We start from the raw sequence: 15,806 nt of genomic DNA on the forward strand, positions 1-15,806 counted from the left end.
CTCTTCAAAGTTTTTTCTATATTTATTTCCCAAGTTAGTAGTTCAGAATCAGTGACAAAAGAAATTATCAAGTGAAATTGTATGCCTTTGTTCAATTTATAGTATGAGAAATTCAATGATTTCAATTATGGAATAATTGCATTACCTGAAACTATTCTTAAAAGATGAGCAGTGCTTTCATGTATTATTTTCTTGTATATTTTATAATACCTCAAGACACTAACCTGAATTGCAAATATAATTATTACTACTTTAGAACGAATGATCCGATGTAACTCGTAAAGAAATTAATTATCGGTTAAATATTGATACAGCACGTTTAAAGTAGTTTATCGACGTTGCTAATAATGGTTAGACGGAAAGCATTTTCTGAATTCGGTTATTAGATAGAACAGTATGTTCCTCATTTTTGACTGCAGATGGTAATAGATGAATCGTTGTGCAAAACACAAAATATTCATTCCACGAGCCAGTAAGTTCTTAAATTCCAAGAGCATTAATAACACTGCGACTTACAACATTGATCAAATGAAGCATATTAAGATAATCGACGTTACATTGGTGGCACATGAACAAAACTCATTGTGATGCTGACGCAGTTCCGTGCCGTCTATAAAACAATCCTTCGATATTGCAAATATGTATATAAATGATACTATTGTTCATAAGTTTAGTATAGTCCATTTCAATCGACCTGGCGGGGCGTGGTTTCGCGAAGATCCACTGCATTGTGCAGGATATGTAGTATACAACCTGATTTCGTATTCACTGGCCGTCTGCCTTACATTGTAACTACTGTAGCTTTACCAATTTTGTTCGTTTGTTTTAGATTTCCATTATTTACATAAGCCAGAGATTAACTCCGCCCTGCCAGGTCTAACAGAACGCACTACATATACATTAGCTGCGATTAGAATATCTTCAGTGAAGCCTATTATTAGATAAGGCAAATTACATACCACTTTGCTTAATTAAAGCTTTTGTATTATAACTGCCACAGATGTATTATCAAACAATTTATTTCGTAATAAAATATACATTGTGGAGCCGTTAATATTTCATCTCATCTGGGACATAAATCTTACCGTCACTAATTATAGTAATTGAACATTATTCCTGAAGCAGATCAGTGGGTCATCATTTCTAGTCCATTTTTCATTCGCCCTAAGTTGTAGAAGTACTTTAATACTCTACAAATGGAACAAAATGGCAATAGACTGTAAGAACTGAAGTCATTTTTAATAAAGAAAACTTTTATACGAGAAATAGGATTTGACAGACATAGGGACGAGACGCAGTTTATTTTCCTGTTCTTTTATGAGGTGAACCTAAACTCTCGTTTAGATGTAAGTCATTTTAATAATGTCTAGGCATATTGGCCAGAAAATGTCAGCATTAAAACGAATGTAATCAGTCTCGTTAAATTTCTGGTCTTTGTGAATCGTGGACTTTAATATATCTATATAATAGAATTCCCCTTGCATCGGCGCTAGAGGAATTTATAGGAGGTGCTAATTTGCTACTTTGCTTGTATAAAAGAAGTTTTAAAGCACATCTGAATGTACATCCTCAACGTATTTTGCTGAAATTCATCTGGACGCTTTAAGACAAACGTACTTTTTTTATGATTTCAGAGTGAAATGATGATCAAGTAGATTTACCGATATTATTATATAGTTTTAATAAACAAACTTAAGGTTTTTTTCATGAAATTCCAAGCAAAACTAAAATTTCACAACTTCATTTGCTGCATAACATTCTAATTATGTTTGATGACACTAGAAAAAGTTTATAATGCATACCTGACACGAATCTTTGATAAATAAATAATAAAATCTGTAAGAAGATCCTTTGTAAGCGTAGAATGCAATCAAGCAGAATAATAACAGACTCGGTTTGATTTAATCTTTTCATGAAAGGTAAGGGAAAGGCGAACCTAAGCTTCTTCTAAACCATAATGGGTGTTGACACACACACACAAAAACGTCGAAAGAGCATAATTATGTATCCAGATTAGGACTCCTCTCTTTGTGGTTTGCAACAATGTAACTACAATTTCCATGCCTTCTTCAGAATCATTGCTATCAGACTCGGGTATGCAAAAATTCAAATCTTTTACTCATCATTCCGTGGCATGTGATCATTATATATTTTTAAGATATTGAGCATTCCCAAGATATTTTCTCAGCAAGAAGTTTTTGCAACTTATTTACTAATTCATTCAAAATATAAAAAAGCATACCATATAAATCCTGAGTACCAGGGGGAATTAAAGATTCGTCAATTTTCCCCTAAATGCCGAAAATGAAAAAGAGCAAGTGAAGGAGCTTCGTACTTGGAAACCGCATAACTTATCATACATTCTCTGATTTTGCTTTTTTATTACAGTAAACGATAAATATATATGAAATTACCGCATCTGCTATGTTAGATGGCAAGTACAGTATATGACATATTATAACATTTTTCTGCCGGAGCTCCTAAGCTGTTTTGTTAAAGCTCCTATTGCTATGTTACTTTCTCCTTCTTTCTGCTTCTTTCTCTTTGTTGTGTAACTGTAAGGTTTGGCGGTAAATTTGTTAACCTTTGATGTGCTCCTGATATACAAAAATTACGGTAGATTCTACTTACATATTTTACTGTTTATTTTGACGGTAAAGTCTAGTATATAGATAGATATTTTATTGGACAAACGGTCATAGACCCGTGAGTCCACATTGTATATAAACAGTGCATAGTATATTATGTTCAATGGTGGTACAATCATATAAAGCATATTAAAATTACATAAGTTGATAATAACTATAAAATTTCATTAACAATGTACATGATTAGGCAAAGTAAGATATAGCCTAAATGTGCCTAAACAAAATATGTCACGATACACATTTTAAGCAAATTATACTTTCTATTACTAAGGATGTTAGAGAGCTAAGAAAGTATGTTATATTGTGAAAACTGCTGATAAGGAAATTATTTAAGTGTGGAAATTTAAAACGAATTCACTTGTTATTTCAGTGTGGTAAACAATTGGCCTTATAAAAATTCAAAGGAAAAATAAAACTTTGCCACAATATATTTATCGAAATTTTACCATGAAAGTAACATAATCCTTATTCGGTCAATTCTGTCTAAAACAGTAACATAGAAAAAGTGGAAAACAACAGGTCGCCCAACACGATACAAACGAAAATTTTGCATCGGTTTGACTGAGCCTGTTCATATGCAAGCTACCGTCCACGCCCTATAGCCCCGGGGTGAGCAGTAAGTCGGATAGTCTATATCAGCGGATACTTTATGCTTCCCCATTCGGAGAGTATAAAATACTGTTTTAGCTCGACTATACAAAGTATAAAGAGAGCTATCCTACTCGCCCCGGCGTCGGCGTCAGCGTCAGCGTCGGCGTCTTTCCGCGTCCCCACCTTGGTTAAAGTTTTGGTGCACTTTCTCTTTTTTCAACTTATCTCTGTAATTACTTGATGGATTTGATTCAAACTTGAAATACTTATTCTTCGTCATCATCCACATCATCTGACATAAGGGCCATACTCTGGCACCAATATTTCATGAATTATCCCCCCTTTTTACTAAGATTTTCAGGTTAAAGTTTTGATGCACTTTCACTCTATCTCTGTTATTACTGAATAGATTTGATTTAAACTTAAAATAGTTGTTCAACATCATCACCCACATCATATGACACAAGGTGCATAACTCTGGCACCATTTTTTCATGAATTATTCCCCCTTTTTACTTAGAATTTCAGGTTAAAGTTTTGGTGCACTTTCACTCTACCTCTGTTATTACTGAATGGATTTGATTCAAACTTGAAATAGTTGTTCAGCATCATCACCCACATCATATGACACAAGATGCATAACTCTGGCACAATTTTTCATGAATTATTCCCCTTTTTACTTAGAATTTTAGGTTAAAGTTTTATGCACTTTCACTCTATCTCTGTTATTACTGAATGGATCTGATTCAAACTTAAACAATTGTTCAACATCATTACTCTTATCATATGACACAAAGTGCATAACTCTGGGACCAATTTTTCATGAATTATTTCACCTTTTTACTTAGAATTTTAGGTTAAAGTTTTGATGCACTTTCACTCTGTCTCTGTTATTACTGAATGGATTTGATTCAAACTTAAAATAGTTGTTCAGCATCAACACCCACACCATATGACGCAAGGTGCATAACTCTGGCACCAATTTTTCATTAATTATTCCCCCTTTTTACTTAGAATTTTAGGTTAAAGTTTTGATGCATTTTCACTCTGTCTCTGTTATTACTGAATGGATTTGATTCAAACTAAAAATAGTTGTTCAACATCATCACCCACACTATATGACACAAGCTGCATAACTCTGGCACCAATATTTAATGAATAATGCCCCTTTTTGCTTAGGATATATTTATATAGTGTTTTGATACATTTTATCTTTACCTCTCTTATTACTTTAAGTTGATATTTTTGACATAGACTCAGGCTATTGTGCAATATCTTCATCCACAATTGGAGTCATTAAACACTCCAGTGACAGCTCTAGTTTCCTCAGATGTGCCCAGTTTCACTATCCAGCATCGAAATATTCGAGCGCTCTGTCTCCTGTGACAGCTCTTGTTCTTTAACTGGTCACAACCATATAAAGACTTTCATTTTGATATTAGAACTCCCTTTCCTGTAGTCAAAATTCATGTACCATACTGTTCATAGAAATTAAACCATCATGATTGCTAAATGCATTAGCATTAGACTTTCGTATTTATTTATGTAATGTTCACTTCTACTAAATGTGCCACGATTTTTAAAACAACTATTTAAGTTTCATTTTTTACACATAATTGATATGCATCATAAACATTTGATAAAATATCCATTTGCTTTTGCAAACCGGAATTACTATCAGAAAGTACACAATATCATCCGCAAACATCAATAATAAAAGCTGGTTCGCAAATGGACTAACTGAATTCCTCGTACAAATTTTCAAAGTTGTAAAGAAATTTAAAAGCACCATTATTTGCATTGAATCACGCTAATCGTCAAACGTTGCCTTACTCTCTGTTCTCTGAAACGAGCAACAACTTCCTGCAGCTACAGCTGCATTAATATATAAAAAGCTAACCGTAAAGTATATGTCTACCAAATTCATGCAAATGGAGTAGAAACCCTACTGCACATCGTAGAATCGTTTACAGGCTAGTAATTAGGGTTTTGTATGTAACACTCTTGGTTATATATTTCCACCTCTTCAGCTGGGCCCTGTTGTTAAAACCGATTTAAAGTATATTTCCCTGTACAATATCAGTCCATATGGTGTCTTCTGAATATTTCAGTTACGAAAAGTGTGATTTCTTAATTATAGTAAATTGAACAAATGCATAATAACAATCTTAGGAAAATGGCGTCATACCCATAATACTTTTTTTGTATCATGGTGACTTAAAACAAATACTCAATAAAAGAAATCGCAAGAACACTTGTTACTGTATTCAAATGTTTAAATAAATTAGGACTACTTCCTACAAATATTTATCAAGGTCAAAATAACATGTAAGTGCTTTATGTCTAGATGACTTCAATAGAAAATGACATTTCCTGAATAACAATGAGTGTTGGAATAAGGTATGTGTGTTAACATGTTCTTTTCTTATTAGAAATTCTTTCTATTCCAGTGTAAACAAAGGTTATTACAATATATACACTTCATATTACACAGTGCAAAAACAAAACATGTTTTGAACACCATTTTGTTCGTCTTAATACTGAGAAATTGGTGTTTTACATGATATTTGACATTTCTGAAAACTTCATACCAAGAAAGTGTTTGCTAAATTGTCTTTAAAAAATGAGTTTTAAGTTTTCTAGAAAAAACCCGAACTGAGATACCTTCAAAGCGATACATTCACAAATTTAAGGCAGAAATGTTTTCCTGTTCAAAGTCAATAAAACCTGGGTACTGTTTGTAAATGACCAGTGGTACAAACTTAGGAGCATGTGGCTGGAGTGGGCATAAGAGTTGCGGCCCATTTCAATACGAGTCAATCAAACCAAGTCTGCAAATATTTTGCTTGGTTTTGTTCTGTGTTTTGAAGGACTTTTATATAGATATGGTTCAGTTGGTTCCCTCTGTAAGACATCTTGAATCTGGTATCTTTGTTTGTTGTTGTTTTTATGTTCAGCAGAACAATTTCAACTTTCGGTAAATCTGTCAATTAAGCTGACTAACAAATCTTTGGCTACTCGGATGATTATTGTGAGGGTGTACGATTGGCCAAAATTACTGTATAAAAAACTTTTGAAGTTAAGAAGCTGCCGGGAACATATCTTCAAGATAATTAGGAGGAGCAGTTATAATGAACGTTACCAAAAGCCATGCCATTTTAGCAGAAAAGCAGGAATAAACACTATTTAGGATTATTCGTGATATATCATGCTTCCTATCACGCTGATTATTTGTCATCCGTTTGCAGGCTGTGTTGTTTAAAAAATATTCGTTTCTCTTCTTTAAGAACTGTATTTATTGCCATGACGCAGCAGATATAAAGTAACACATAAGAAATATTACATTGATATATGGATGGCGAAAACTGTCAAAACTCTCTATCTTAATGATCATAAGCTGTGTTAAAGCGTTCTGGTAAAAAAATAAATAGCTGACAATGGTTTTCTTTATGATATTTACTCTTGTTGTTTAACTTAATCTCAACATTCACTACATGTAAATGTATTTCAAGAACTTTTTCGAAGTGTAATATAATTATTCAGCTTACAAGTACCTTCTTAAGGCAGACACGTATGAATTAATACTTTTTAGAGGGAAGACGAGTCAATACTCATCATTTGAAAATCTAAGTTAATCTACGTCTTTGAAGCCACATGAGATGATATTCATATGGCACTGTATCAACATGCACAGTAGAAACTCTAGAAAGGCCATTTCGGTGAAGTAAATAATACCCTTAAAAGGCACACATTGTTATCATCCGAAAGATTTTGCAATAAAAGAATACTTTAAGGAAGCCGTAGTCATTTACCCGCCAAAAATGGGATCGCACGGGTTTATATACCTTAGAGACTGACAACTACTTGATGGATAAAATTTATGGAGTCTGTTCAATGCTAAAGTAATAGTGAAGTTGACTGCTTCATGAAACATAATTAGCACTAACTTCGGTTGGTCTATTTCTGTTTCAACAGGCGCAGACACAACGGGGCGACATATTTGTCGGAGCTAAATGATAAATTCCTCTTCAATTTATCATTTCAACTACAGTGCTAACTATCAAAAGCGCACACCTGTTAAAATTTATAATTTGCTGACAAAGTTTGTCTGACCTCTCTGACATTGACCTCATGTAAACGGCAATTGTTTAATTGAATTTTTTATTTATGTTAAAACATGATAACATTAATGTACATTAGGTAACTTCTACTTTAAAGTATCGGTTGATTTCCAGGAATTAAAGACAACTTAAACTTAAATTTTCGCGCTTTTAAGACTTCAAAAGAGACATCAGCCGAGCGATTAATTTTTTATGTAAACAATATGTTAAATCGTTAAGCTTTGTTCCTTTACAATAAAGCTATGAAATGAAAGGCATACTATATCATAGCATAGAGCTTTGATTCCACATGTCAGCCACCTGTGAGACTCGCTCAATGCGCTCATTTCGTGCATGCGTAGGCTGTTGGAGAAAATAAACAATAGTGTAAAGTACTGAACGAAAAAGAATAAGCGAGACAAAGGAGTTTATTTGCTTGCTAAGTAAAACGTAAATAAATATCGAAGTTGTGTGCGTTATAAACAATCAAATTATTAGATATAGCACTTAGAGAAAGAGGTTGGTGAATGGATTCACTCATAAATAAAGCATAAAACACAGTACGAAATAATACGACAAAGTGACTCGACAAATATCATAAGTTAATTATCGAAACCTGACGCAAACAATACATATGAATTAAATATTACCGTTGCTGTAATAACAATCTTATAGAAAACTAGGAAAACAAGCAGTTAATCCAATAACGTTGTGTGGAGTAAGATATTATTTCTGTATAATTTTGGACAGTTTTACAAATTAAGATAAGGCTCTCCAAGAGCTGAATGGGTAACTACGGTAGCAGACGCAAGGGAAGAAGACTGAAGTGCCGGTATAGCCGGTCTGAGGACGAACTCTCAGGTAAAAACATTGCACTATATTTTGAATACTATGTTCAATATGACAAAAATATGTTAATATTTAAATTTTGAAATATCTATGTTAATCCATTTTTGAGCTATGAATCAGTTATATTCCATACCGGGTATCAACTAAAATTGTCAATAAAGATTTAAACCAACGTGAGACGAGGTGTCGACCATGACACATAAAATTTAGAGCTAGACTTGACTGTCGACACAAAAATATCTTTGTTCAAGCTAAAATCAATTCATACAAATATAACAGCATCATGTTTGTCCATACAAAAATGTAGGTAATAAATTAAGATACCCAGCAATAACATCATTTCAAATTCGAACATCCTTAGAAACTTGTTTATGTTTATAATCACGCAATTTTAATGTGTTTCCTGATAATATTGATATGTATGAAATAGCTTTTCCCTATAATCAAAAAGTAGGAAAGATCCATAAATTTCGAAGGACGTTATAACCTTTAAGGTTTCGTTTATTAATTCAGACTTTATCCTCTCGTTTCGTGTTTTCACCATTATTTCGTCTCATCTAGCAAATCTCTAGAAAAACATTAGTGAACACAATATTGCTTTTTAATCAAGTTTTGCCTCGCTTATCACGATCATCATCGAGTAGTTTAATAAAGACTAGTCAGCGCAGAAAAAATACTACAAAAATGTAAGTATTTATTAAAACAAAAATTAAAATATACTGCAAGTTGTATTACAATAGTTGTAGCTGGCTACCAGTTTAGTTCTATAAAATCGAGATAATATCATCGTGAAGATTTAACACAAGAAAAAACTTGATACAGGTCTGTCTGGCATTGTCTCCCGATTGCGATAAAAATTCTGGACTGTCTGAAGTTCTCTCGAATGTAAACTTCAAAAAGGATTTTGAAAATAATCTGATTCAAACTGTCTTATAACGGAGAATAAACACTTATTTGACAAGAACACATGTTAAAATTTTAAAAACATGTACTTATCAATAGAATACTTTAGAACATCTTTTCAATGATGTGTTTTCTAATATTACAAGGTAAAAATGAAATGTTATATGGAAACACAGAATTTGCTAGAAATGATTGCGACCTGTTTACATTTTTCACGGATATTTTTACAAGTAATGCCATTCTTATGTAAACAACCATTAAAGCGGTTTGTTCCGGATAAATTCGCCTCCACTGATGCCGTAGCAAAGTATTTACTACATATCAACTGACAACATTACATTAATGTAATGTGATTTTTATATGATTATACGTGTATATCCCGCGGTAGAGTACATGGAACGTTACAAAACAATGTTTTGGTGGCAGCAGTATATAACCTGTAAACGCATAATGTTAAAATTAGTGTCTTTAAAAATGAACGTTACTGTATTTACTTGGACATGAAAACTTTTTATCAAACAAATTCTCCTTTGAAAAAATTAGAGAGAACACGTAGTGTAGAAATGAGCGTATTTGGTTTTATTCATAAAATCGACCAAAATTTGAAATACAACCAATGATGTAGCGGAATGATGTTTAACAAACTGACTAGTTGACTGAAAAAAAAACAAGAAACAATTTTGGGGAAAAAATTAATTATGTTATAAAAAGATTGTATGCATTTTATTTAGATTTTACCAACAGCTATCTTGCTCATATTCTTTTTAATAGTTGTTTGCCTTGAATTACCTATACGCCCTTTACTGTCTATAACCAAAAACACATAAAAACTACATAGAATATATTTTGTATTTTACCCAGTAAGAAAATTTACCACAAGCTAGCTAGTATTTTAATAATTTAGTAACTTTCGAACGAACAAACAATAAATAGCACACTTATGTATAGTATATGCTTTACTCCGCTTTAGGCTTAGGCGCCAAAATGCGAGTGACTTTGTAGTTAAAATGCAAATTTTGATGCTTTAAAGCACTTCGTGTTACATGTGTATATATCCCTTTAATCCAGACCCGTCGGTGTAAAACTCTATAAATTGAAGTTCTTGCAACGTAATATCTAGATACAGTGATAGAGGTATGGGCTATTACAAAACAATCTCTGAAACAAAAACAAACGTATTTCAAGAGGTTTATTTGTGTTTATTTGAAGTAACAAAAGATGCCATTGAGTGATATTAGTTTGTTTGTTTTTTAGATATCCTTGAAGTTTTATTGATTACAGCCACTGCTAAGGGCACTCGTACTATCATTTCAAACTTGTTTTCGTTTCTCTACTACGTGAAAGTGTTCACGTCAGCTGATTAAACGTGTAAATACAATGTAGTGTATGGGTGTCGGAAGCTTATTACCAAATCTGTCAATTCAACCCATTAATGGACCTTTTCGTGTATTTACAATTATCTTTTTGTATTGTTAACATCTCTTGCTGGAGAGATCTCAGTCCTTTGTACTGTCAGGACAATCAGTAATTACCAATTTGTGTATTCTAATTGATAAAGGCAAATATTCACTGTACTGTTTCCAGAAATAAACCTTTCTTCCCTCTTTGTTTTGTGCATATGCTTACATAAAGTGACCAATGTTTAGTAAATCGTTTCATATATGAGAAAGCGCATACAAATGACAGATAATGTGCTTCCAGGCATAAGGTGATAAACATTTGCGACTACTATGTCTGGTCGCTTATTTAGATGTTGAATTTGTTTTTCGTTTGCTTTCGCTTCTTATCAATTTATTGAAAACAACTATAAATTGTTTGAGGGAGGCGTGTATGCATACGCAATTATTTTAATATTTTCGTCTTATCCAGATTTGGTAATATATGTCTGTAGTGTATTCGCGAATCAAAAGTACTGCCCATTTGCAAATTGTTGCCAAAAGTGTTCGTAAGTCCTAGTGCTCCGTTACTGAACTGCAAGTTTGAGAATTTGATACACTATTTCAATTAAGGAATGAAATATTATATGGGCAAGATTATCATTTAGCATTTCTATTCAAACCTGTATACGCATTTTTTTTTATACAAATACTCCTTTCATTGCATATTATATGTCTCGTTTACCGTCGGAAAACTTATCGACTTAAACAGAAATTGTTAGGATTGTATGAAATGTTTTCATTGTTGTTTACCTTAGTTTATTTCTATGTTAATGCAGTTTTCATTACTTTAACTTTTGATCTTTGCGTGGTGAAATAAAAATGACGAATATTTTGGAAACAGTACACTGAATATTTTTATTGCAGAAGAAATAATTGATTCACGAAACATCGACTATTTGTATTGAAATTTGATATTTAAACATGTACGAAATGAATCAATACACAGCAAACGTAATTGATACTATCTGTAGAGTTTTCCTGGTAACGACAGTGAGTCAGCATACATCTATGACTTCTATCAATAAGTACTTTGTATGTTTAAAATGAATATGAAATCTACATGGCATGTGCTTGATTTGAACCAAACATGATGAATGACCAATACAATGAAACGAATATTATAGTTGTTTCAAATATGAAAAGTATATATTTAGTACTTATTCGACAAATCTGAACCTTAAATTATGTTTTATTACAGATGACAAAGACATTCCAACGGAATATTTTGGGGGGATCACGCCGGACTCTTACGATAAGCTGTTGGCTTGGATGGTGGAAATGGCTGAAAATGATGAAGCTGACTTAAGTTCACCGGCATTTGTTGAACATTTTACTACAGTTTGTGCAGAAAAAGATAAACAAAGTGCAACTGAGTTAGCTCCATCCATTCGCTCGATTCCGCCAATACGCCAGAATTCATTCGAAGTTCCAGTTCGCCAACATTCGTTGGATTCTAGTGACAGTTCTCAGCATAGTAGATCATCTAAATCTAGAGAAGATAAGCTGCATTCTAAACCCAGATTCAGACGGGCAATGCTCAGTCGGCAAAGTACATTTGATTATTCCGACGACAGTGACGCTCCGCATGACGGTATCGGTGATTGCAGTTTTGACAGTGATATTGATTTGAGTTCTAATACATGTTTGATAAGCAGTATAGGCGAGACATCTTTTACGAAACATGTAAGACCTCCCTTGCGCAAAAATCAAAGTTGTACAACATACCAAAATTACAACGCAAGTATTGCAGACTTACTGAATGCTGATTCGCGCAAAAAGAGCAAGAGTTTAATGACAATGAGAAAGATGTTCTCAGAAACGAAAAACGTCGAAGAAATAACTCCAATTATTGAAGAAACAGTAGTTAAAGTGTTAGATAATGACATGTTAGATAGAAATATGGCTGATATTTTATATTCGGTGGAAGCGTTGTGGCCAAAGGCGCCAAATGATTTTATTCGGGAACAAAAAGGGTGAAGCTTCAGTTAAATTATGCATTTCAGAACTTTATGTGTAATTAGAAGCGCGTATGCAAGAGGTTTATTAAAACAGATTTAGCTTAGATATAGATCTAATGTAAATTCAACATGTGTTTGATACTTGGATTGATAAGGAAGGTATCATAGAGACTTGTAACATTTGAAAATATATCCATTTTGCAAAAACAAGTTTTATTGTTGAACGTGTAGATGTTACAACATTTTCATCACATGATACATGTATGTCATCAGTAAATGATCTGGTTATAGGGTGATTTAAATTCAATTAAACAAAAGTCAAAATAAGTAGGGGTATTTCTATGTACTTCAGCTCAACTTTATAATATTAAAATCTTTGCATAAATGTTTCCTTGGAAAAGCATGTTAACTTACAAAATCGTTGCCAAATATCCATCTTCGATTTTTATACATTTTCTATACAACCGATTTGGGAACAGCACATAGTTTAGATTGCAATTGAAAAACAACATTTGCTGTTCGAAAGTAATGAAATCCGCGAAACTCCTCATGCCTCTCATTTTCCTCCCCTGATTTAATCCATTTGCATGTCCAAACATTGTCACAATGCTTTCACAAACTGTTCTAGATATCATTATTTTATTAAAATTATTTATGTTTTATATCCTTTGGGAACATAGAGTGCATCCAATATCTATGTAACAGAATTCCGATTAAGCCGCTGCTGGGGGAAGTGGGGGCGTGAGAGATGTTGCACTTTCCATTACCTCTAATGAACAGACTCAATCGAACCAATTCTTCTATTATTTACTTAGATGCATTCTATGATGCCAAAGGATCTTTTTACAGATTTTATACATCTAATATCGAAATTGTTCCCTATAGGCATATTTCATGTTATTACATGTATTTTATTGGTCTGATACTAAGACAAAATATTATAAAAGTTGCTATTTGACATTTTACTATATTTAACTCTATTCGTGTGACACATTCCAAACATTATGCATTTCAATGCTTTACCAAGTTTCCTTCATGTTTGTCCAGGAATGTCGACATATTTTTTCTGATACATTTAATATATAAACAGCTATCAAAAATTGTGTGTTTATATTTTATATCGAACATGAAAAGAAGAGACCTCGATGAAATAAATCAAAGGTGGCCTATCATATTTAAGCAACATTTTATGAGCATTTCTATTGTAAGTTTATTCTGTTAAAGATTTCGTAATGAATACCATAGAAATAAATCTTCTGTTTCAAAGGTGTGGTGCAAATTTTGTCCCCTTGGCCTTTATTCTGCATTAAAGTAGAATGTATTAATAATCTGTTTACTCTTAATAAATAAACAAATTTTACTTTCAGAGCGTCAGTGATATATGCATATTATAATAATTAATAAAACCTGTAAGAAGATCCTTCGGATTCATAGAATGCAACCAAACAAAATAACAGCAGACTGAGTCGGTTCACACGAGAGTTATTGGAAAGTGCAACACCTCTCATTCTCCCTATCATCGGCTGAAGCGATACTCTATTACGCAGGTGTTGAATGGAATCCATGATCCCAAAGGACCAGAAAATTTATCAACACTAAAGTAGTTACTTAAACGCGCTAGCAATTATTAATGGTTTTCAAACGTCTTAGCTGATAGTACACAAAATCATCATAAACCTATACTAATAAACAACAGTAAAAACAAGAGCCATGTTAGACATGGCCAATCCCCCCGCCGGGCATATTATAATTGAAGGCTAAAGTTCCTGGCAAGCTAGTGTTTAAAATTTATTAATTTTCATGAACAGTATAGCTGTATGATGTTTTTCTATTTGGCTACGGTAAAAAGAAGAAATGGAAAGCTACGGTAAAAAGAAGAAATGGAAAACTAACAGGGAACAAGAGTGCAAGAATGTCACAATATATGCCCGTCACAGCAAATTTCTTTACTCTAGCAGCTGTATTTGCAATGGAATTTTAATTTTGTGGTTGTTTAGTAATCATTGTAAGTCTTTTGTTTTTCTAAGTCCACAAAAAACTCCTTACCAGGTAGAGATGTCTTAAAATACACCTAAAATTGGAAAGTAACATCCAGGTTGTACCACAGAAAAGTGGTCTTGTTTTTTCCCTGTGGTCAATTATAAAAATCTTACAACATAAGTTATTTATAGTAACAACTAATGGAAGTTAATCTTAAAAAAAAAAAAAAAAAAAAAAAAATTAAGTCCACACAAAAATCTTTACTAGGTAGAGATTGGTCAAAATACACATCAAAATTGGATGTAGCATGCATGTTGTACTACTGAAAAGTGGTCTCGATTTTTTCCTACGACTAGTAATGAAAAAGTTATAATAAAAGCTATTTAAAGTAACAACAAAGGGAAGTAATTCTAAAGAAGGGAACTGCGCATGACACTTCGTCTCATGATGATGTATAATTGTGCCAAGTTACATCAAAATCCCTCCATGCATGAAGAAGAAATGCTTCGGACAAAGTCATTCTTGTATCCGACCTTTGGCCTCTAAGTGTGACCTTGACCTTAGACCTAGGGACCTGGATCTTGCGCATGGCACTCTGTCTTGTGGTGGTGAACATTTGTGCCAAGCTATATCAAAATCCCTCTATGCATGAAGAAGAAGTGCTCCGGACAATGTTTTCATTCTTGTATCCTTTGACCTCTAAGTGTGACATTGACCTTAGAACTAGGGAGCTGGTTCTTGCGCAGGACACTCCACCTCGTGGTGGTGAACATTTGTGCCAAGATATATCAAAATCCCTCCATGCATGAAAAAGATATGCTGCGGACATTTTTTAAGGAAAATATGATAAAGGGGAATAACTCAAAAAGTAGGCAAGATAGAGTTATTGTTCTTATACACTGCACTTCCTCTCAATGTGTTCTATCAGTGTATGAAGTTTGAAGAAAATCCCTCCAGTACTTTTGGAGTTATGCTCCGGACAAATTTTTAAAGAAAATATGATAAAGGGGAATAACTCAAAAAATAGGCAAGGTAGAGTTATTGTTCTTGCACACTGCACTTCCTCCCAATGTGTTCTATCAGTGTATGAAGTTTGAAGAAAATCCCTCCAGTACTTTTGGAGTTATGCTCCGGACAAAGATCGTTGCGGACGGACGCACGCACGCACGCACGGACGGAGAGCATTTCTAATACCCCCTTCGCCTTTGGCGGTGGGATAAATAATGATTTCTCGCTCAAATTCAGTTAAGCCAATGGACATGCAGCATCTCTTTTTAGCAATATTTAAAGTACTAATTTCGTCGAGTGTGTCAAGTCAGCAAACGTATTTAATAACACA

The 15,806-nt window shown here is 33.3% G+C and overlaps 1 protein-coding gene across 1 annotated transcript; it reads left to right on the forward strand.

Moving 5' to 3' along the window:
- Positions 1 to 7,718: 7,718 nt before the first annotated feature.
- Positions 7,719 to 13,734, forward strand: LOC128555126 (uncharacterized). The gene is made up of 2 exons (XM_053536615.1): positions 7,719 to 8,199; positions 11,728 to 13,734. Exons 1-2 carry the CDS (start codon positions 8,124 to 8,126, stop codon positions 12,504 to 12,506), a joined length of 855 nt encoding a protein of 284 aa, XP_053392590.1. The 5' UTR covers positions 7,719 to 8,123; the 3' UTR covers positions 12,507 to 13,734.
- Positions 13,735 to 15,806: the final 2,072 nt, after the last annotated feature.

Source organism: Mercenaria mercenaria, chromosome 1, assembly GCF_021730395.1.
Source record: "Mercenaria mercenaria strain notata chromosome 1, MADL_Memer_1, whole genome shotgun sequence".
Taxonomy (NCBI): domain Eukaryota; kingdom Metazoa; phylum Mollusca; class Bivalvia; order Venerida; family Veneridae; genus Mercenaria; species Mercenaria mercenaria.

What these genes read in the sequence shown, in the direction of transcription:
- LOC128555126 (XM_053536615.1), top strand. Translation starts at nt 8,124, where the DNA reads ATGGGTAACTACGGTAGCAGACGCAAGGGAAGAAGACTGAAGTGCCGG. An exon ending in GTCTGAGGACGAACTCTCAG is followed by an intron (nt 8,200 to 11,727) that starts GTAAAAACATTG and finishes GTTTTATTACAG; the next exon opens with ATGACAAAGACATTCCAACG.